This window comes from Telmatherina bonti, assembly GCF_933228915.1.
Source record: "Telmatherina bonti genome assembly, chromosome: 21".
NCBI lineage: Eukaryota > Metazoa > Chordata > Actinopteri > Atheriniformes > Telmatherinidae > Telmatherina > Telmatherina bonti.
Window position 1 is genome coordinate 29,166,081 of NC_136630.1, and position 22,431 is coordinate 29,188,511.

Consider the following 22,431-nt stretch of genomic DNA (forward strand, 5'->3'; position numbering starts at 1 on the left):
AAGAGGAATTAAGTGTTTCATGTGAACCTTCATTTGGAATTATTATTTTCATGTAAACTTGTAGGAGAATACGTTAATTCCAAATGATTAAATTCTGAATTAAAAAACATCATGTAACCGCAGTCTATGTGTCATTGATCCTTTCAAGCCTGAGCTCTTTTTTAATCCTTGCTTTGTTATATGAAAAATTAACACAAACATCAATTATTTTCTACATAATTAACATCAGGGGGTGATTCTTTGTTGGTGATTAGAATCTTAGATATGTCAAAGATTGATGTTTTCAGTAGTTTTTATGTATTATTATGTAGTGGAGGGAAAATCTAATCGAAAATCTGGATTCTTTTGCTTCACAATTTTAAAATTGATTTTTCTTCTTAAAAAAAAATCTTTTTTTTTTCCAAATAAAAATAATCCATTATAAAATTTTTGTAATTTTTATTGTTTTTATTGATCTTTTTACTTGTCTTCTTGGGCATTATAGCAGCAGAATGGTTGCTGTGTTGTTTTTTCCCCACATTGAAATCAAGAAAAATCATGGGCAAAAAAACAAAAAAAACCCCAGTTTTATATATTTATTTTGTTTTGTAATCTACAAAAATCAGCAATATCGAAGAATTGTGAGAATCGCAATATAAATCGAATTGACACTCAAAAAATAGGAATCGAATCGGGACAAAAGCATCATCACAGCCCTAATTATCAGATAATCCCTGTGGTGGCCTTTGTAGCCAAACTGTCCCATTGACGTCTATTAAAACTACTTATTTTAAACTCATAGTTGTTATGGTTTTAAACCTTTAAAATGTAAATGTCAGCATTTTATTTGGAATAAAAATGGTAATAATTGACATTTTTTTCTGGATTCTACCAGATTCAACTGGTTTCCTGATGTAAGCAGATGAAATTCAAGCCTTTCTGTTGGTTATATGATGAAGTCATGAGATCACCAGGGTGGCATTATCACTGAATCGTTGTCAAAATTCTTATCACCACCTAGAGATACATCCCCTTAATATTTATTATATAGAAAACAATTGAATTTGTGGGTTTTTGTAATAAATTATTAATAATTCAAATAATCAAACTGTAATTTAAAGGGTTAAAACCTAAAAAAAGGTTTAATATTTGGAAATTTTGAGCTGTTAAAATGATTTATAAAAGAAAAAACGGAGTTCATGATGATGATGTTGCAGTTTCTTCTGGACATATTTGACCACTAAGGTCCCCATAAGGTGGTGAAAGAGGTTAAAGGTCGTCTTACCGTTGGGGCTGTCGGGAGACGACCAGGTGCCGTAATATTTGGGAAGATGGTTCTGAAGGTCCAGGAGACACGGATCACAGCAGTCATCTGCATACACCTATAACACACACATCATCATCATCATCATCATCAATGGATGAAGCTCATCAGCAACACTTTCTTCCTCCTTTCCATCTCATCTTCTCCTCCTGGTCACGCGAGCTAACATTTCTACAGGTCTGATCTTTTCTTGTGTTTGTGTTCCTTCAGTTTTTCTGTGGTGTTCTGGTCGTAGGACTAGTTCATTACATATTTACATTTATGCCCATACGAGATCATCCAGAAAACCATCACATCTGCTGCTGAAGGAGCTTCTAGAAGCTGCTGGACGAGTTTTCCATTGGATCCGACTTCAGCTCATCTGTTACTGAATCCAGCAGCTGGTGAAGAGCCGGGTGGGGTTAGAGGTGTGTTTCATATCGAGTAGCAGCTGGTGAAGAGCCGGGTGGGGTTAGGGGGTGTGTTTCATACAGAGAAGCAGCTGGTGAAGAGCCGGGTGGGGTTAGGGGTGTGTTTCATACAGAGAAGCAGCTGGTGAAGAGCCGGGTGGGGTTAGAGGTGTGTTTCATACAGAGAAGCAGCTGGTGAAGAGCCGGGTGGGGTTAGGGGTGTGTTTCATACAGAGAAGCAGCTGGTGAAGAGCCGGGTGGGGTTAGGGGTGTGTTTCATACAGAGAAGCAGCTGGTGAAGAGCCGGGTGGGGTTAGAGGTGTGTTTCATACAGAGAAGCAGCTGGTGAAGAGCCGGGTGGCGATAGAGGTATGTTTTGTACAGCGGAGCACATGTGACCAGAAACTCTTGTTTTCTTGTTCTTATCAGTGTGGTTAACATTTCTCAGATGTGGGTGGAGGACTTTAATCTCACATCTGTGGATTAATAGTTACTTCCTTCCTTACTGAGCTCACATAACGAGCTCACAGCGACATAAACAGACAGAGATGAAATGGTCGTGTCCTCTGATTTAACACAATACTGCTTCACATTTACGGGACCAGATTTGTTTATTGTTTCCTACCAATGGACCGTATATAAAAGATAGACTGTGCCTCCGGCTGTTAAAAGTGAAGCTTATGTTGAAGTGCAATATACTGCAGTTCCCCCTTCATCCACTAGGGGCTGCAAAACAGAGTAAATCCCCATAGACTCCCATGTTAAAAAGACCAACTTCACAGCAGAAATAAACATGTTTACAGCAGAAATAAACATGTTTACAGCATAAATTAACATGTTTACAGCAGAAATAAACATGTTTACAGCAGAAATAAACATGTTTACAGCCTGGTACAAAATTCCATTTTCAGTTTAATAGGTCCGGTTTACCTTCATGACAACTTTGGAGCGTTTAAAAGTAATTTAATATAAAAATTCTGCATATTTAGGGGCGTGTCCTTTTGATTGACAGGTACCCAATCTCCCGCTTCAAGTCAGAAGAACGTAGAACAACCGCGGTTTTTAGCCGGTTAACAACGTGACTTAGCTTTAGCCCGCTTACCTCCGTTAGCTGGTTAGCTACTGTTATCTCCAGGTTAGCTCGGTTAGCTCTTAGCTAGAGTTCGCTTGATGTCAATCATCCACCATGACGCTCACAGCCCCCCTCTCAGCTCCACCTCTTTGCCCATATTTGTATTTTCCAGGTGAGACGACACGCATGCCCCTGCCAAGATGACGATGGTAGGAACCGCCCACCGAGCTTCAATTCAGCTCTTCAGAAACCTGGGGGTGACGTCACAGAGGCTCTGTCTATCTTTTATATACAGTCTATGTTCCTGCCTCATTCTGGCTGATCAGCGCTGTGACTTCATTGTTCAGCAACCCAGACCTGACCCAGCGTTGGCTAGCAGACTCTCCAAAACTAGCGGCTACAACAAGACTGCTTCTTCACCGGCTGTGGATTGATATATATACAGTATCTCACAAAAGTGAGTACACCCCTTGCATTTCTTAAAATATTTTCTCATATCTGTTTATGGGACGACACTACGGAAATGACCCTTTGATGCAATGTACAGTAGTCAGTGTACAGCTTGTATAACAGTCTGAATTCACTGTCCCCTCAAAATAACTCAACGCATAGCCATTAATGTCTAAACTGCAGGCAACAAAAGTGAGTAAACCCTTATGTTACACAGGTCCAAACTGGGCCCAATTAGCACATTTTCCCACCCCGGTGTCATATGATTCCTTAGTGTTGTAAGTCCTCAGGTGTGAATGGGGAGCAGGTGTTTAAAATTGCTGTAATTTCTTTAAGACTGTCATACTGTTCACTGGGAGTTCAACATGGCACTTCATAGCAAAGAACTTTCTGAGGATCTTCAAGAAAGGATTGTTGCTCAACATAAAGATGGCCTTGCCTATAAGAAGATTGCCATCATCCTGAACCCAAGCTGCAGCACGGTGGCCAAAACCATGCAGCGGTTTACCAGGAAAAGTTCCACCCAGAACAGGCCTCGCTGTGGTCCACCACAGAGTGCACATGCTCAGCGTCATATCCGTAGGTCGTCTTCGAAAAATAAATGTATGACTGCTGCCAGTATTGCTGCAGAGTTTAAGGGAATGGGTAGTCAGCCTGTAAGTGTTCAGACCATACGATGCACACTGCATCAGGTTGGTCTGCATGGCTGTGGTCCAAGGAAGAAGCCTCTTCTTAAGAGGATGCACAAGAAAGCCCGAAAACAGTTCGCTGAAGACAAGCAGACTAAGGACATCAATTACTGGAACCAGGTTCTGTGGTCTGACGAGACCAAGATTAACCTGTTTGGTTCAGATGGTGTCCTGTGTGTTTGGCGGAAACTAGGTGAGGAGTACAAAGACAAGTGTGTCTTGCCAACAGTTAAACATGGTGGTGGGAGTGTCATGATTTGAGGTTGCATGAGTGCTTCGGCACTGGGGAGCTTCAGATAGTCGAGGGAACAATGAATGCCAACATGTACTGTGACATATTGAAGAAGAGCATGATCCCCTCCCTTCAGAAACTGGGCCCAGGGCAGTATTCCAACATGATGCCGACCCCAAAACACACCTCCAAGACAACCACTGCCTTCCTAAAGAAGCTAATGGTAAAGGTGATTGACAGGCCAATCATGTCTCCAGACCTAAACCCTATGGAGCATCTATGGGGCATCCTCAAATGGAAGGTAGAGGAGCACAAAGTCTCAAACATTTACCAGCTCTGTGATGTCATCACAATCTGTGTGGCTCTAGTCAACTCCATGCCCAAGAGGGTTAAGGCATTGCTGTAAAATATTGGTGGCCACACAAAATATTAACACTATGGGCCCAAATTGGATCTGTTCACTTGAGGGTGTACTCACGTTGCCTGCAGTTTATTTTGAGTTATTTTGAGGGGACAGTGAATTCAGACTGTTATACAAGCTGTACACTGACTACTGTACATTGTATCAAAGGGTCATTTCTGTAGTGTCGTCCCATGAACAGTTAGGATGAAATGTTTACGGAAATGTAAGGAGTGTACTCACTTTTGTGAGGTACTGTATATCTATCTATCTGATAAAACTTTATAGAATGCGCCCCCACAGTCTGCAGTGTGCATCTGTGTAATCAGCGTAGCGGGAAATTGTGCATCAACAAAGGTTCCGCAATTAAATGCATTTATTATTAACGCATTAACTGCTCTGTAATTAATTCAAAATAATTAACACAGTGTCACACCCCTAGTTTCTTTATTTAACTCTTAAAAAAATTATTGTACAATTTTGCATGTGGCTACTGGAAGTGTGGAGCTGTCGCCCTAATAAAGAACTGATGCATCAGCCGCAAAATCGGTTTCACTGTTTGAAATGTTTTGTTTCATTCAGCTGAGTGAAGCAACAAGTTTATTCTAACAATAATGTTTTTTTTTGTTTTTTTTTTTTAAAGGAAAACGTTCCAGTGCAAAGAGTAAATGTGAAATCAGAGATTTTATTTTCCTGATCGCTGCGTGTTCAGGCTGCAGACGGATTACCAGAAAGCAGCTGCTGATCCACACATGCTGCCTCTGCAGTTTCCACCCGCTAACAAAGCAGCAGCAGTCGGGCCTGAAAGCTGCCTGAAAAGAGCTTTTTATTCATCAGAGACAAACGACTGGTCTGAACTGACGGAAGTCCTGCTTCATGTTGCGCCTGACGATTTACACTTACATTTATTAACAGCTGACCTGTGGAAACGGCACGTGTGTAGGTTCTGGATCAACAAATACATTACTGCTAATTGCAAAATGGTGAAGAGGAACAAGCCTGATTTTTACATATTTACATTTGCAACAGTTTTTTTAAAGAAATTTGTTAAAAAAAATAAATAAATAATTATTAGTGAATTACTACCATTACCTTAAAAACTCCAAATGCATCTTTTGCTATTTTTAGGTTTTTCTGTTTTGTGTTAAACATGGTGTAAAAACTAAACTTTTACTCCCGGTCCGCATGCAGACGTGACGTTTCCATGCGGACGCGACGTCTCCATGCAGACGCGACGCCTCCATGCGGACGCGACGCCTCCATGCGGACGCGACGTCTCCATGCGGACGCGACGTCTCCATGCGGACGCGACGCCTCCATGCGGACGCGACGCCTCCATGCGGACGCGACGCCTCCATGCGGACGCGACGCCTCCATGCGGACGCGACGCCTCCATGCGGACGCGACGTCTCCATGCGGACGCGACGCCTCCATGCGGACGCGACGTCTCCATGCGGACGCGACGCCTCCATGCGGACGCGACGCCTCTATGCGGACGCGACGCCTCCATGCGGACGCGACGTTTCCATGCGGACGCGAGGTTTCCAAGCGGACGCGACGCTTCCATGCGAATGTGATGTTTCTATGCGGACGTGATGTTTCAGCCTGTCAGATTATGAGGCCAAAATGATGTATAATGAATGTATCAATAGATATAGCCACATTTGCACCACAAATAAGCAAAAAACAGGAATTACTAATAGAACTTCCACTTCTTCCTGCTACTATCTAATTGCTGTTGTCACTGCAGCACCTCCACCTCAGCTGCATCACCAACATCTTCTTGGGTTGATTCCACTCATAGAGGATCAATATTTTCCTGCTTTTCTCATCACTTGTTGATCTTTGGCTGCTCCTGATTGGACGTTACCGTCAGTTTAAACTCTCTGATTGGTGGAAAGTCTGACAGGAAGTGTCTTCATCATAATGTCCAGGTGAAAATAGAGGTCTCTTAGCAACATGGTAGTGATGGTGATGAAGATGTGATAAATAATGGTGGATTTACCATCTAGAATCTCTGAATAAACACTACATGTAGTGTCTGGATTGTAAACCTCCTGGATGAGACAGAAATGTGTAATCCATCACAGACTTGCACACTGCCGTAGAAACCGATGATAATGGAAGAGATGGTGCTGGAGGTGGCGGTTTAAGGGTTAAAGTAGGTAAACAGACTGCATATGTAACCCAGTGACCAAAAAATAACTATCTGGGGTCTGGTTGTGGGAGTTTCTGTCTAAGCAAGGAAACCCAGACTTCCCTTGCCCTCACCACTTCTTCCAGCTCACCAGGGGGGACCCCAGGTGTTTTCAGGCCAGTGGAGAGATGTCATGGGTCTCATCCTGGTGGGACATGCCTGGAACAGCTCACCAGGGAGGCATCCAGGAGACATCCAGACCACATTTCCAAACCTCCTCATCTGGTCCATGATGTTCCTGGGATTCAGCATTCTTTCCCCTCCTAACACGGCAAGTGGAGACTATACCAAAAAGTTCTATTTTGGTCTCATCTTACTGCATGACATTCTCCCAGTCCTCCTGTGGTTCATCCAGATGGTCACAGGCAAACTTTAAACGGACGAAAGCAAGACAACCCTTCGGGTGTTGCAGGATTTTAATCCATGACGGATAACCTTTGTGACTGTGGTCCCAGCTCTTCAGGTCATTTACCAGTTCCCCTCGTTGAATTTTGGACTGATTCCTCACCATTCTCAGGAACATTCATTCCCCACGAGGTGAGATTCTATTCTATTCTATTCTACGAACATTTAGCAGACACTTTTATCCAAAGTGAGTGAGAGCAACACAAGCACGAAATCAAACAGTAGAGGACATCATAGGTGCTGGTGGACTGTCCAGTTGGACGCAGGTCCTTACATGAAGTGCTACAGGCTTTTTTTTTGTTTTTTTTCCCATGGGGCTCCACCTTGAGGGAGATTTTCAGTAAGTTTGCATTTGTTTCATTTTCTAATAATTTCACCAACAGCTGATTTTGTCTCACCATGACTGGCTAATCCCATACTTGTGCAGGTCTACATTTTATCCCTGGTGTCCTTGGATAGTTCTCTGGGCTTGGCCATGGTGGAGATTGGTGCCTGACTATGTTTTGTACATCTAACGAGTTCAAACAGGCACTATTAACACAGGTTACATGTGGTTACACTGTGTGTGTGTGTGTGTGTGTGTGTGTGTGTGTGTGTGTGTGTGTGTGTGTGTGTGTGTGTGTTGTATTACCATGCTATAGAACTGTGTTTCCCGCAGACCTCTGGGTGGAGGCTGAACTTGCTTCAGGACTGTTCCGTCTGGGTGCTGCAGAATACCTGCAACCACACAGAAATGATAAAAACATCAAAACTATAAATATCAATGTGATGATGATATTTAACTAGTAATATCACTTTTTTATTTTTATAATAACATTTTCAGTCCACTTGTTTCTCCTCTTCATCTTCACAGGAGCAGGCACAGCTGTACGTAGCAGCAAGACAACGCAGCTTTAAAGCAACTTTTCCACCTAACTGGACCACGTCGTCCACTTCATACCATTCTGCAATCAAGGACGGGGATCGACCGATACGTCTGCAGGATGATGGATCGGTCTATCAGCTGATAAACCGGTGTGCTCACTGGTATACTTTTCCCAGAATGAGGACTTGAGTCACATTTACAGACAGTCACATTTACAGACACAGTCCGGTTATAGTCCAGTTATAGTCCAGTTACAGTCCAGTTACAGACACAGTCCAGTTGTAGTCCAGTTACAGACACAGTCCAGTTATAGTCCAGTTACAGACACAGTCCAGTTAAAGACACAGTCCAGTTATGGTCCAGTTACAGACACAGTCCAGTTATGGTCCAGTTGCAGACACAGTCCAGTTGTAGTCCAGTTACAAACACAGTCCAGTTATGGTCCAGTTACAGACACAGTCCAGTTATAGTCCAGTTACAGACACAGTCCAGTTATGGTCCAGTTACAGACACAGTCCAGTTAAAGACACAGTCCAGTTATGGTCCAGTTACAGTCCAGTTATGTTCCAGTTACAGACACAGTGCCAGTTACAGTCCAGTTATAGTCCAGTTACAGACACAGTCCAGTTGTAGTCCAGTTACAGACACAGTCCAGTTATAGTCCAGTTACAGACACAGTCCAGTTATAGTCCAGTTGTAGTCCAGTTACAGACACAGTCCAGTTGTAGTCCAGTTACAGACACAGTCCAGTTGTAGTCCAGTTACAGACACAGTCCAGTTGTAGTCCAGTTACAGACACAGTCCAGTTATTGAACAGTTACAGACACAGTCCAGTTATGGTCCAGTTACAGACACAGTCCAGTTATTGAACAGTTACAGACACAGTCCAGTTATGGTCCAGTTACAGAAACAGTCCAGTTGTAGTCCAGTTACAGACACAGTCCAGTTATAGTCCAGTTACAGACACAGTCCAGTTAAAGACACAGTCCAGTTATGGTCCAGTTACAGACACAGTCCAGTTATGGTCCAGTTGCAGACACAGTCCAGTTGTAGTCCAGTTACAGACACAGTCCAGTTATGGTCCAGTTACAGACACAGTCCAGTTATAGTCCAGTTACAGACACAGTCCAGTTATGGTCCAGTTACAGACACAGTCCAGTTAAAGACACAGTCCAGTTATGGTCCAGTTACAGTCCAGTTATGTTCCAGTTACAGACACAGTGCCAGTTACAGTCCAGTTATAGTCCAGTTACAGACACAGTCCAGTTGTAGTCCAGTTACAGACACAGTCCAGTTATAGTCCAGTTACAGACACAGTCCAGTTATAGTCCAGTTGTAGTCCAGTTACAGACACAGTCCAGTTGTAGTCCAGTTACAGACACAGTCCAGTTGTAGTCCAGTTGTAGTCCAGTTACAGACACAGTCCAGTTGTAGTCCAGTTACAGACACAGTCCAGTTATTGAACAGTTACAGACACAGTCCAGTTATAGTCCAGTTACAGACACAGTCCAGTTATAGTCCAGTTGTAGTCCAGTTACAGACACAGTCCAGTTGTAGTCCAGTTACAGACACAGTCCAGTTATTGAACAGTTACAGACACAGTCCAGTTATGGTCCAGTTACAGACACAGTCCAGTTATTGAACAGTTACAGACACAGTCCAGTTATGGTCCAGTTACAGAAACAGTCCAGTTGTAGTCCAGTTACAGACACAGTCCAGTTATAGTCCAGTTACAGACACAGTCCAGTTATGGTCCAGTTACAGACACAGTCCAGTTATAGTCCAGTTACAGACACAGTCCAGTTGTAGTCCAGTTACAGACACAGTCCAGTTGTAGTCCAGTTGTAGTCCACCAGTTGTAGTCCAGTTACAGACACAGTCCAGTTATGGTCCAGTTACAGACACAGTCCAGTTAAAGACACAGTCCAGTTATGGTCCAGTTATAGTCCAGTTACAGTCCAGTTGTAGTCCAGTTACAGACACAGTCCAGTTACAGACACAGTCCAGTTATAGTCCAGTTACAGACACAGTCCAGTTATAGTCCAGTTGTAGTCCAGTTACAGACAGTCCAGTTGTAGTCCAGTTATAGACACAGTCCAGTTGTAGTCCAGTTACAGACACAGTCCAGTTGTAGTCCAGTTACAGACACAGTCCAGTTGTAGTCCAGTTACAGACACAGTCCAGTTATGGTCCAGTTACAGAAACAGTCCAGTTATGGTCCAGTTACAGAAACAGTCCAGTTGTAGTCCAGTTACAGACACAGTCCAGTTATAGAACAGTTACAGACACAGTCCAGTTATGGTCCAGTTACAGACACAGTCCAGTTACGGTCCAGTTACAGACACAGTCCAGTTATGGTCCAGTTACAGACACAGTCCAGTTATAGTCCAGTTACAGACACAGTCCAGTTGTAGTCCAGTTACAGACACAGTCCAGTTGTAGTCCAGTTACAGACACAGTCCAGTTATAGTCCAGTTGTAGTCCACCAGTTGAAGTCCAGTTACAGACACAGTCCAGTTATAGTCCAGTTGTAGTCCACCAGTTGAAGTCCAGTTACAGACACAGTCCAGTTATAGTCCAGTTGTAGTCCACCAGTTGTAGTCCAGTTACAGACACAGTCCAGTTGTAGTCCAGTTACAGACACAGTCCAGTTGTAGTCCAGTTACAGACACAGTCCAGTTATAGTCCAGTTGTAGTCCACCAGTTGAAGTCCAGTTACAGACACAGTCCAGTTATAGTCCAGTTGTAGTCCACCAGTTGTAGTCCAGTTACAGACACAGTCCAGTTATAGTCCAGTTATAGACACAGTCCAGTTACAGACACAGTCCAGTTATGGTCCAGTTACAGACACAGTCCAGTTATGGTCCAGTTACAGTTACAGTCCAGTTATGTTCCAGTTACAAACACAGTGCCAGTTACAGTCCAGTTATAGTCCAGTTATAGTCCAGTTACAGACACAGTCCAGTTGTAGTCCAGTTACAGACACAGTCCAGTTATAGTCCAGTTACAGACACAGTCCAGTTATAGTCCAGTTGTAGTCCAGTTACAGACACAGTCCAGTTGTAGTCCAGTTACAGACACAGTCCAGTTGTAGTCCAGTTACAGACACAGTCCAGTTGTAGTCCAGTTACAGACACAGTCCAGTTATTGAACAGTTACAGACACAGTCCAGTTATGGTCCAGTTACAGACACAGTCCAGTTATTGAACAGTTACAGACACAGTCCAGTTATGGTCCAGTTACAGAAACAGTCCAGTTGTAGTCCAGTTACAGACACAGTCCAGTTACAGACACAGTCCAGTTAAAGACACAGTCCAGTTATGGTCCAGTTACAGACACAGTCCAGTTATGGTCCAGTTGCAGACACAGTCCAGTTGTAGTCCAGTTACAGACACAGTCCAGTTATGGTCCAGTTACAGACACAGTCCAGTTATAGTCCAGTTACAGACACAGTCCAGTTATGGTCCAGTTACAGACACAGTCCAGTTAAAGACACAGTCCAGTTATGGTCCAGTTACAGTCCAGTTATGTTCCAGTTACAGACACAGTGCCAGTTACAGTCCAGTTATAGTCCAGTTATAGTCCAGTTGCAGACACAGTCCAGTTGTAGTCCAGTTACAGACACAGTCCAGTTATGGTCCAGTTACAGACACAGTCCAGTTATGGTCCAGTTACAGACACAGTCCAGTTATGGTCCAGTTACAGACACAGTCCAGTTAAAGACACAGTTCAGTTATGGTCCAGTTACAGTCCAGTTATGTTCCAGTTACAGACACAGTGCCAGTTACAGTCCAGTTATAGTCCAGTTACAGACACAGTCCAGTTGTAGTCCAGTTACAGACACAGTCCAGTTATAGTCCAGTTACAGACACAGTCCAGTTATAGTCCAGTTACAGACACAGTCCAGTTATAGTCCAGTTGTAGTCCAGTTACAGACACAGTCCAGTTGTAGTCCAGTTACAGACACAGTCCAGTTGTAGTCCAGTTGTAGTCCAGTTACAGACACAGTCCAGTTGTAGTCCAGTTACAGACACAGTCCAGTTGTAGTCCAGTTGTAGTCCAGTTACAGACACAGTCCAGTTGTAGTCCAGTTACAGACACAGTCCAGTTATTGAACAGTTACAGACACAGTCCAGTTATAGTCCAGTTACAGACACAGTCCAGTTATAGTCCAGTTGTAGTCCAGTTACAGACACAGTCCAGTTGTAGTCCAGTTACAGACACAGTCCAGTTATTGAACAGTTACAGACACAGTCCAGTTATGGTCCAGTTACAGACACAGTCCAGTTATTGAACAGTTACAGACACAGTCCAGTTATGGTCCAGTTACAGACACAGTCCAGTTGTAGTCCAGTTACAGACACAGTCCAGTTATAGTCCAGTTACAGACACAGTCCAGTTATGGTCCAGTTACAGACACAGTCCAGTTGTAGTCCAGTTACAGACACAGTCCAGTTGTAGTCCAGTTGTAGTCCACCAGTTGTAGTCCAGTTACAGACACAGTCCAGTTATGGTCCAGTTACAGACACAGTCCAGTTAAAGACACAGTCCAGTTATGGTCCAGTTATAGTCCAGTTACAGTCCAGTTGTAGTCCAGTTACAGACACAGTCCAGTTACAGACACAGTCCAGTTATAGTCCATTTGCAGTCCAGTTACAGACACAGTCCAGTTATAGTCCAGTTGTAGTCCAGTTACAGACAGTCCAGTTGTAGTCCAGTTATAGACACAGTCCAGTTGTAGTCCAGTTACAGACACAGTCCAGTTGTAGTCCAGTTACAGACACAGTCCAGTTGTAGTCCAGTTACAGACACAGTCCAGTTATGGTCCAGTTACAGAAACAGTCCAGTTATGGTCCAGTTACAGAAACAGTCCAGTTGTAGTCCAGTTACAGACACAGTCCAGTTATAGAACAGTTACAGACACAGTCCAGTTACGGTCCAGTTACAGACACAGTCCAGTTACGGTCCAGTTACAGACACAGTCCAGTTATGGTCCAGTTACAGACACAGTCCAGTTGTAGTCCAGTTACAGACACAGTCCAGTTGTAGTCCAGTTACAGACACAGTCCAGTTGTAGTCCAGTTACAGACACAGTCCAGTTATAGTCCAGTTGTAGTCCACCAGTTGAAGTCCAGTTACAGACACAGTCCAGTTATAGTCCAGTTGTAGTCCACCAGTTGAAGTCCAGTTACAGACACAGTCCAGTTATAGTCCAGTTGTAGTCCACCAGTTGTAGTCCAGTTACAGACACAGTCCAGTTATAGTCCAGTTGTAGTCCACCAGTTGTAGTCCAGTTACAGACACAGTCCAGTTGTAGTCCAGTTACAGACACAGTCCAGTTGTAGTCCAGTTACAGACACAGTCCAGTTGTAGTCCAGTTACAGACACAGTCCAGTTATAGTCCAGTTGTAGTCCACCAGTTGAAGTCCAGTTACAGACACAGTCCAGTTATAGTCCAGTTGTAGTCCACCAGTTGTAGTCCAGTTACAGACACAGTCCAGTTATAGTCCAGTTACAGACACAGTCCAGTTGTAGTCCAGTTACAGACACAGTCCAGTTGTAGTCCAGTTACAGACACAGTCCAGTTATTGAACAGTTACAGACACAGTCCAGTTATTGAACAGTTACAGACACAGTCCAGTTATTGAACAGTTACAGACACAGTCCAGTTATGGTCCAGTTACAGAAACAGTCCAGTTGTAGTCCAGTTACAGACACAGTCCAGTTATAGTCCAGTTACAGACACAGTCCAGTTAAAGACACAGTCCAGTTATGGTCCAGTTGCAGACACAGTCCAGTTGTAGTCCAGTTACAGACACAGTCCAGTTATGGTCCAGTTACAGACACAGTCCAGTTAAAGACACAGTCCAGTTATGGACCAGTTACAGTCCAGTTATGTTCCAGTTACAGACACAGTGCCAGTTACAGTCCAGTTATAGTCCAGTTACAGACACAGTCCAGTTGTAGTCCAGTTACAGACACAGTCCAGTTATAGTCCAGTTACAGACACAGTCCAGTTATAGTCCAGTTGTAGTCCAGTTACAGACACAGTCCAGTTGTAGTCCAGTTACAGACACAGTCCAGTTGTAGTCCAGTTGTAGTCCAGTTAGACACAGTCCAGTTGTAGTCCAGTTACAGACACAGTCCAGTTATTGAACAGTTACAGACACAGTCCAGTTATAGTCCAGTTGTAGTCCAGTTACAGACACAGTCCAGTTGTAGTCCAGTTACAGACACAGTCCAGTTATTGAACAGTTACAGACACAGTCCAGTTATGGTCCAGTTACAGACACAGTCCAGTTATTGAACAGTTACAGACACAGTCCAGTTATGGTCCAGTTACAGAAACAGTCCAGTTGTAGTCCAGTTACAGACACAGTCCAGTTATAGTCCAGTTACAGACACAGTCCAGTTATGGTCCAGTTACAGACACAGTCCAGTTATAGTCCAGTTACAGACACAGTCCAGTTGTAGTCCAGTTACAGACACAGTCCAGTTGTAGTCCAGTTGTAGTCCACCAGTTGTAGTCCAGTTACAGACACAGTCCAGTTATGGTCCAGTTACAGACACAGTCCAGTTAAAGACACAGTCCAGTTATGGTCCAGTTATAGTCCAGTTACAGTCCAGTTGTAGTCCAGTTACAGACACAGTCCAGTTATAGTCCATTTGCAGTCCAGTTACAGACACAGTCCAGTTATAGTCCAGTTGTAGTCCAGTTACAGACAGTCCAGTTGTAGTCCAGTTATAGACACAGTCCAGTTGTAGTCCAGTTACAGACACAGTCCAGTTGTAGTCCAGTTACAGACACAGTCCAGTTGTAGTCCAGTTACAGACACAGTCCAGTTATGGTCCAGTTACAGAAACAGTCCAGTTATGGTCCAGTTACAGAAAAAGTCCAGTTGTAGTCCAGTTACAGACACAGTCCAGTTATAGAACAGTTACAGACACAGTCCAGTTACGGTCCAGTTACAGACACAGTCCAGTTACGGTCCAGTTACAGACACAGTCCAGTTATAGTCCAGTTACAGACACAGTCCAGTTGTAGTCCAGTTACAGACACAGTCCAGTTGTAGTCCAGTTACAGACACAGTCCAGTTATAGTCCAGTTGTAGTCCACCAGTTGAAGTCCAGTTACAGACACAGTCCAGTTATAGTCCAGTTGTAGTCCACCAGTTGAAGTCCAGTTACAGACACAGTCCAGTTATAGTCCAGTTGTAGTCCACCAGTTGTAGTCCAGTTACAGACACAGTCCAGTTGTAGTCCAGTTACAGACACAGTCCAGTTGTAGTCCAGTTACAGACACAGTCCAGTTATAGTCCAGTTGTAGTCCACCAGTTGAAGTCCAGTTACAGACACAGTCCAGTTATAGTCCAGTTGTAGTCCACCAGTTGTAGTCCAGTTACAGACACAGTCCAGTTATAGTCCAGTTATAGACACAGTCCAGTTAAAGACACAGTCCAATTATGGTCCAGTTACAGTCCAGTTATAGACACAGTCCAGTTATGGTCCAGTTACAGACACAGTCCAGTTACAGACACAGTCCAGTTAAAGACACAGTCCAGTTATAGTCCAGTTACAGTCCAGTTACAGACACACTCCAGTTATGGTCCAGTTACAGACACAGTCCAGTTGTAGTCCAGTTGTAGTCCAGTTAGACACAGTCCAGTTGTAGTCCAGTTACAGACACAGTCCAGTTATTGAACAGTTACAGACACAGTCCAGTTATAGTCCAGTTGTAGTCCAGTTACAGACACAGTCCAGTTGTAGTCCAGTTACAGACACAGTCCAGTTATTGAACAGTTACAGACACAGTCCAGTTATGGTCCAGTTACAGACACAGTCCAGTTATTGAACAGTTACAGACACAGTCCAGTTATGGTCCAGTTACAGAAACAGTCCAGTTGTAGTCCAGTTACAGACACAGTCCAGTTATAGTCCAGTTACAGACACAGTCCAGTTATGGTCCAGTTACAGACACAGTCCAGTTATAGTCCAGTTACAGACACAGTCCAGTTGTAGTCCAGTTGTAGTCCACCAGTTGTAGTCCAGTTACAGACACAGTCCAGTTATGGTCCAGTTACAGACACAGTCCAGTTAAAGACACAGTCCAGTTATGGTCCAGTTATAGTCCAGTTACAGTCCAGTTGTAGTCCAGTTACAGACACAGTCCAGTTATAGTCCATTTGCAGTCCAGTTACAGACACAGTCCAGTTATAGTCCAGTTGTAGTCCAGTTACAGACAGTCCAGTTGTAGTCCAGTTATAGACACAGTCCAGTTGTAGTCCAGTTACAGACACAGTCCAGTTGTAGTCCAGTTACAGACACAGTCCAGTTGTAGTCCAGTTACAGACACAGTCCAGTTATGGTCCAGTTACAGAAACAGTCCAGTTATGGTCCAGTTACAGAAAAAGTCCAGTTGTAGTCCAGTTACAGACACAGTCCAGTTATAGAACAGTTACAGACACAGTCCAGTTACGGTCCAGTTACAGACACAGTCCAGTTACGGTCCAGTTACAGACACAGTCCAGTTATGGTCCAGTTACAGACACAGTCCAGTTATAGTCCAGTTACAGACACAGTCCAGTTGTAGTCCAGTTACAGACACAGTCCAGTTGTAGTCCAGTTACAGACACAGTCCAGTTATAGTCCAGTTGTAGTCCACCAGTTGAAGTCCAGTTACAGACACAGTCCAGTTATAGTCCAGTTGTAGTCCACCAGTTGAAGTCCAGTTACAGACACAGTCCAGTTATAGTCCAGTTGTAGTCCACCAGTTGTAGTCCAGTTACAGACACAGTCCAGTTGTAGTCCAGTTACAGACACAGTCCAGTTGTAGTCCAGTTACAGACACAGTCCAGTTATAGTCCAGTTGTAGTCCACCAGTTGAAGTCCAGTTACAGACACAGTCCAGTTATAGTCCAGTTGTAGTCCACCAGTTGTAGTCCAGTTACAGACACAGTCCAGTTATAGTCCAGTTATAGACACAGTCCAGTTAAAGACACAGTCCAATTATGGTCCAGTTACAGTCCAGTTATAGACACAGTCCAGTTATGGTCCAGTTACAGACACAGTCCAGTTACAGACACAGTCCAGTTAAAGACACAGTCCAGTTATAGTCCAGTTACAGTCCAGTTACAGACACACTCCAGTTATGGTCCAGTTACAGACACAGTCCAGTTACAGACACAGTCCAGTTAAAGACACAGTCCAGTTATAGTCCAGTTACAGTCCAGTTACAGACACACTCCAGTTGTAGTCCAGTTACAGACACAGTCCAGTTATGGTCCAGTTACAGACACAGTCCAGTTATATTCCAGTTACAGACACAGTCCAGTTATGTTCCAGTTACAGACACAGTCCAGTTATAGTCCAGTTGCAGTCCAGTTACAGACATAGTCCAGTTGTAGTCCAGTTACAGACACAGTCCAGTTATGGTCCAGTTACAGACACAGTCCAGTTGTAGTCCAGTTACAGACACAGTCCAGTTATTGAACAGTTACAGACACAGTCCAGTTACAGACACAGTCCAGTTATGGTCCAGTTACAGACACAGTCCAGTTATGGTCCAGTTACAGACACAGTCCAGTTATAGTCCAGTTACAGACACAGTCCAGTTATAGTCCAGTTATAGACACAGTCCAGTTAAAGACACAGTCCAGTTATGGTCCAGTTACAGTCCAGTTATAGACACAGTCCAGTTATGGTCCAGTTACAGACACAGTCCAGTTACAGACACAGTCCAGTTATGGTCCAGTTACAGACACAGTCCAGTTACAGACACAGTCCAGTTATGGTCCAATTACAGTCCAGTTATAGACACAGTCCAGTTATGGTCCAGTTACAGACACAGTCCAGTTATGGTCCAGTTACAGTCCAGTTATAGACCAGTTACAGACACAGTGCAGTTAGTTTGTTTTTGTTCCTGTTTCTATGGAGGAGAAATCAGCTGATCATCAGCTGATCCCAGTCCTCAGCTGGACCAGTCAGAGGAACGAGACGCATGAGGAAGTCTCTCCAGAAGCTGCATGTGTACGTTATGATCCTCATGTTCTTCCAGGAGCCGAAGACAAGGGGGGAATTTCCTGCTTTGCAACGAGGGCGACTCATTAAACTTGGCTGAACTTTGGCACAATGTGATTGGTTCTGGGTACCAGCAGGGGGTGCTCACTCGCCTGTCACCTGTCAGAACTTCTGGTTTCCATCCTCACTTTCACAAAAACTAATCTAAAGGCACACAAAGTGCGATTTTCCCGGCGGACTTGGAATATATTCTTTTTATAGCTTACTTTTTATTAAATTTTGCAATGCTCAAGTATTACAAATATGCCACATGTCATCAACATGTCTGCAGTTAAATGTTTGCAAAGTGAGGCTGACTTGAAAATAAAACACAGAACAAATAGTACAAAAAAACAAGAAATAAATAAATGAATAAATACATAATACATATCAGACTTATTTTCAACATAACAGGACTTTTGCAGGACTCCACCTTTTAATAAACAACTCCCTTTGTATTCTTAATGAAAAGGTAATCACATATTTCTCTGACTTTCTTAATCCACATGGAATAAGTGGGTGGCTCCAGTTTCCACCATTTAATACATTACATTACTTAATACATTATTGACTTAATACAGTCAATAATATCCTCAAAAGGTATTTTTGTCCTTTCCGTAGAAGCAGTTGAGGATTAGGCCCAAGACTGCCAAGCGGGGTTCCTTGTCCAAAGTTTGTTGGAAGACCATGTTGATGGCTGTAACATCATCCCAAAATATCTTGATATTGGGACATGAGTCTGGGTACCGATATCCGTGCCACAGTTTCACCAGCAGGTGTCAGGGTTTCCAGTCTGGTAAGTCTAAAAAATCTACAAATAACTTTTAATTTATACCCTCTCCAAATACTGGAACTGGTCACCAATGTTGACTGGGAATATTGAAGTGGATTTTAGGCTTCTGGAAGCTTCTTTAGAGGCGGCGTGCAGCACCAGTCTGATCGCTGGCTCTGATTAATGATTGATACTGGTCAGATGAGTTTACACCCACAGAAAACAGGACAATGACACGGATCCACCTCGGTTGTTTCCTGAAGACGCGCTTAAAGCAGCTGGTCGGTCGCTCTGGAAGGATTTCATATGAAACACGACATTCCTTCAGAGGAAGTTTCTTTCCAACATCAAACGGAGCAGATAAGCTCCGGGTTCAGCTTATCTGTAGCGACAGAGGAGCCATTGTGTGAACCGCTCCCTGCAGGTTAACTAATCATTTATGGAGGTTTATTACAGATGTAACATTAACCAGCTGCACGTTTAGCCGCCAGTTCCTCCAGTTTCATGACTGCATATCTAATCTGGTCAGGCGGAGTACAGATACAGGACAGAATGGTAACTAGTCCTGTATGACCTACAGGACTAGTTAGTCCACTAACACGCTGAGTCTATCAGGACAGAGGTCACGCTTTAACTTTAACCAGTTACTGTCTCATTACCAGTTAGAGTTATCAGGATCTTCCAGTTAGTTACTACGGTGATCCTCCAGTGTTTTACCAGTTCATACATTATTACATTCACTGGAGCCGGACTGGAGCCAGACTGGGTGGGGAGCCAGACTGGAGCTAGACTGGTTGTGGAAACGGACTGGAGCCAGACTGGGTGTGGAGCTGGACTGGAGCCAGACTGGGTGGGGAGCCAGACTGGAGCTAGACTGGGTGGGGAGCCAGACTGGAGCCAGACTGGGTGTGGAGCTGGACTGGGACTGGAGCCGGACTAGAGCCAGACTGGGTGGGGAAACGGACTGGGGCCAGACTGGGTGGGGAAACGGACTGGAAGTGGTATACTAGGAACTGAAAAACACGTCTCAGACTATTAACTCTTTAGCTGCCAAAGCCGACATCACCGTCTGCTCCCAGCGTACTCCCAACCCTGACGGACCCACCCTGCCAGTCGGACCTCCACATCTGCAGTCCCAGAAGTCGAAGTTCCAGTCAGAGAGAAAATGCTCGTAACCCCGGCAGCACGGCGCTTTCTGCGATGGGTGGCAGCCAACGAGTTAACTTCCATCTGTCTACTTCAGAAAACACGTCCTCCTCCTGCTGCCTGAAACACTCGTCTCACAAGTTCTACAGGCCAAACACACCTCCAGGCTAAGTTTCTGTCTCACCGTCATGAAAACACCAAACAAAAAACAAAAAGCCACAATTAACACCCTAACAAGAAGCTAACCTGCTGGTTTTTAACGACTGATGCTGTACAGGAACGTTGACACTGCTGCTTGTAGTAGAGGTGAACCCATACGCGGATCGATACGCGGATCAATACATGGCGATGCAACACCTTCTGATTCAACAACTATTGACTATTAAAATATATATATATGTTATTCATGATAATTAAATGGCAGAAATGCAGCTGTACAGTGAGGTAGGAACATAAAAGTCCTGCATGCCATCTGGACACTTTAGGAAGATGGACCGGTCCGTCCCCAAAAAATGTCCAGGCAGCAAACGGTAAACGCGCTAGCAGGAAGCTAGCAGCTTCTGTTACAGATTTCCTCGTCGTGTTTGTAGGCGGCGTTTGGAAAAGTTACTTTTTTTTATAGACTTAAAGGTCCTATGATGGACTGGAGACCTGTCCAGGTGTTCCCGCCTCTCGGCCAATGATTGCTGGGATAGACTCCAAGTTCCCGCAACCCAGAATCACACTAAGCGGTTAAGAAAATGGATGGATGGCTACGAGAACAGACGAGACTTCCTGCATATTGAAGTTGTTTAAAGCCAAAATAAAATCTAAAAGTAACTCTGCAAATGTGACAGCAGCTCTGTTCAGCCCAGTTGTTGCTCCTCACTATTGCTAATCCATCTTTCCTGAAGATTTCATGGAACATTTAAAGATAATGTGAAAAAAATGTTCGGTGTGTGTTGGAATTATTTATGGTTCCACATAAATAAAAAAAAATAGTGTAAATTAATTTGTTTACTTGAATTAATAGAAACTGAATGAGGATAAAGTCATTTTAAGGAGCCATGGAGTGAAAAAAAAACCCTCAATGGGAAATACATAAAAAAAAACAAAAAACACATTTGATCAAATTTATCATTTAGGATTAAAAATCTTATGCAATGAAATTGTAGAATAAATTTATAGTGTTTAATAGAATTATTCAATAAATGTACATATATTCATATAAATGTATGTGCATGATCAACTATTTACATTTTAAAGGATTTGATGCGCGATTTATAAATGTAGGTTTATTTTTTATATAAAATACATGTAAAATAAAATTTAGAAATGTGTAACTGAGGCAAAATCTTATTGAAACTGCACTTTTTTTTTATTTTTGTTGGACTTCTAATGTACCAAAAGGGTAAAAATGTGGAGTTTTTTTTATATTATTTCTAAGTTATTCAGCTGTTATTCTACTGGTTCTACTGGCAGGAGACCAGACTGGTCTGGATGTGGAACCTGGACTAAGATGATCTGGACTCTCCAGATAGAAACTATGAAGCGTTAAAACAAGAGCAGGATGCTAAAATGTGATTTGACTTTGGCGTTGGGTTTAATGTAGATCAGATGCTCTGAGAGAAAATGTTCCTTCTTGTTTTGTGCAAATAGAAACTAGAGGAAACAGAAGAGGTGACCCTGTTTTTAGCACATGGTGTGAAGCGCAGAAAGGAACAGAATGAATTCTTACTGATGTGAACGTTTGGCACCAGAACAGGTTTCACTTCATCACACGCTGCCACGAAGAAGCTTCTCTGATGACTTTTAGAGATATGAGGAGGAAATGTGACTGAAATAGACGCTGCTTTTGTTACTTGCAGTTAAAGTCTTTCTTCTGAAGACCGACACGTTTCCAGCCGTTCAGTGTTACCCTTGTTTAACCGGTTTCATCAGGACGTCCAACATTTACCACAAATTCAACCTTCGTTTCCAGATGTTTCTCTGCTGACTCCACAGAGAACAGGTTGTTTGTGTCTGAACCTTTACATGGTCATGAGTGGGTCCTGTCCACGCCCAGGATGTGGCGTCCGCTGGCGCCCACTCTGTGCTTTTAGAAGGCGACTTAACGGCAGTATCCTCTACTGGGTGGGAAAATTGAACTGAAAAATTAAAATCTGAATTTTTTGCTTCACAATTTTTTAGGTAGTTTTTTTTTTTTTTTAATCCAATTTTTTATTCAAATGAATAAAAATAATTTTTAAAATTTTTTGCCATTTTTATTGATCTTTTTACTTGTCTTCTTGGGCATTATAGCAGCAGAATGATGGTTTGGCTTCTGCATTTTTTTTTTTTTGTTTTTAATCTACAAAAATCATTACTATTGAAAAACTGAAAATCGGCACCCAAAAAAATTCAAATCAGGACAAAAGCATATGGTCACGGCCCTAATATCCACTATGGGGACGGTGGTTATCTCCTTTCTGGAGGT

At 43.3% G+C, this 22,431-nt stretch overlaps 1 protein-coding gene across 1 annotated transcript in view; it reads right to left on the reverse strand.

Moving 5' to 3' along the window:
- The window catches only part of ipmkb (inositol polyphosphate multikinase b), a 33,473-nt gene that overhangs the window by 8,215 nt on the left and 2,827 nt on the right, over positions 1 to 22,431 (reverse strand). The window contains exons 2-3 of the mRNA XM_079261106.1: positions 7,769 to 7,854; positions 1,265 to 1,361 (exon numbers count right to left, since the gene is read on the reverse strand). Coding sequence (XP_079117232.1) covers positions 1,265 to 1,361; positions 7,769 to 7,854 — 183 coding nt within the window. The remainder of the gene's footprint in view (positions 1 to 1,264; positions 1,362 to 7,768; positions 7,855 to 22,431) is intronic.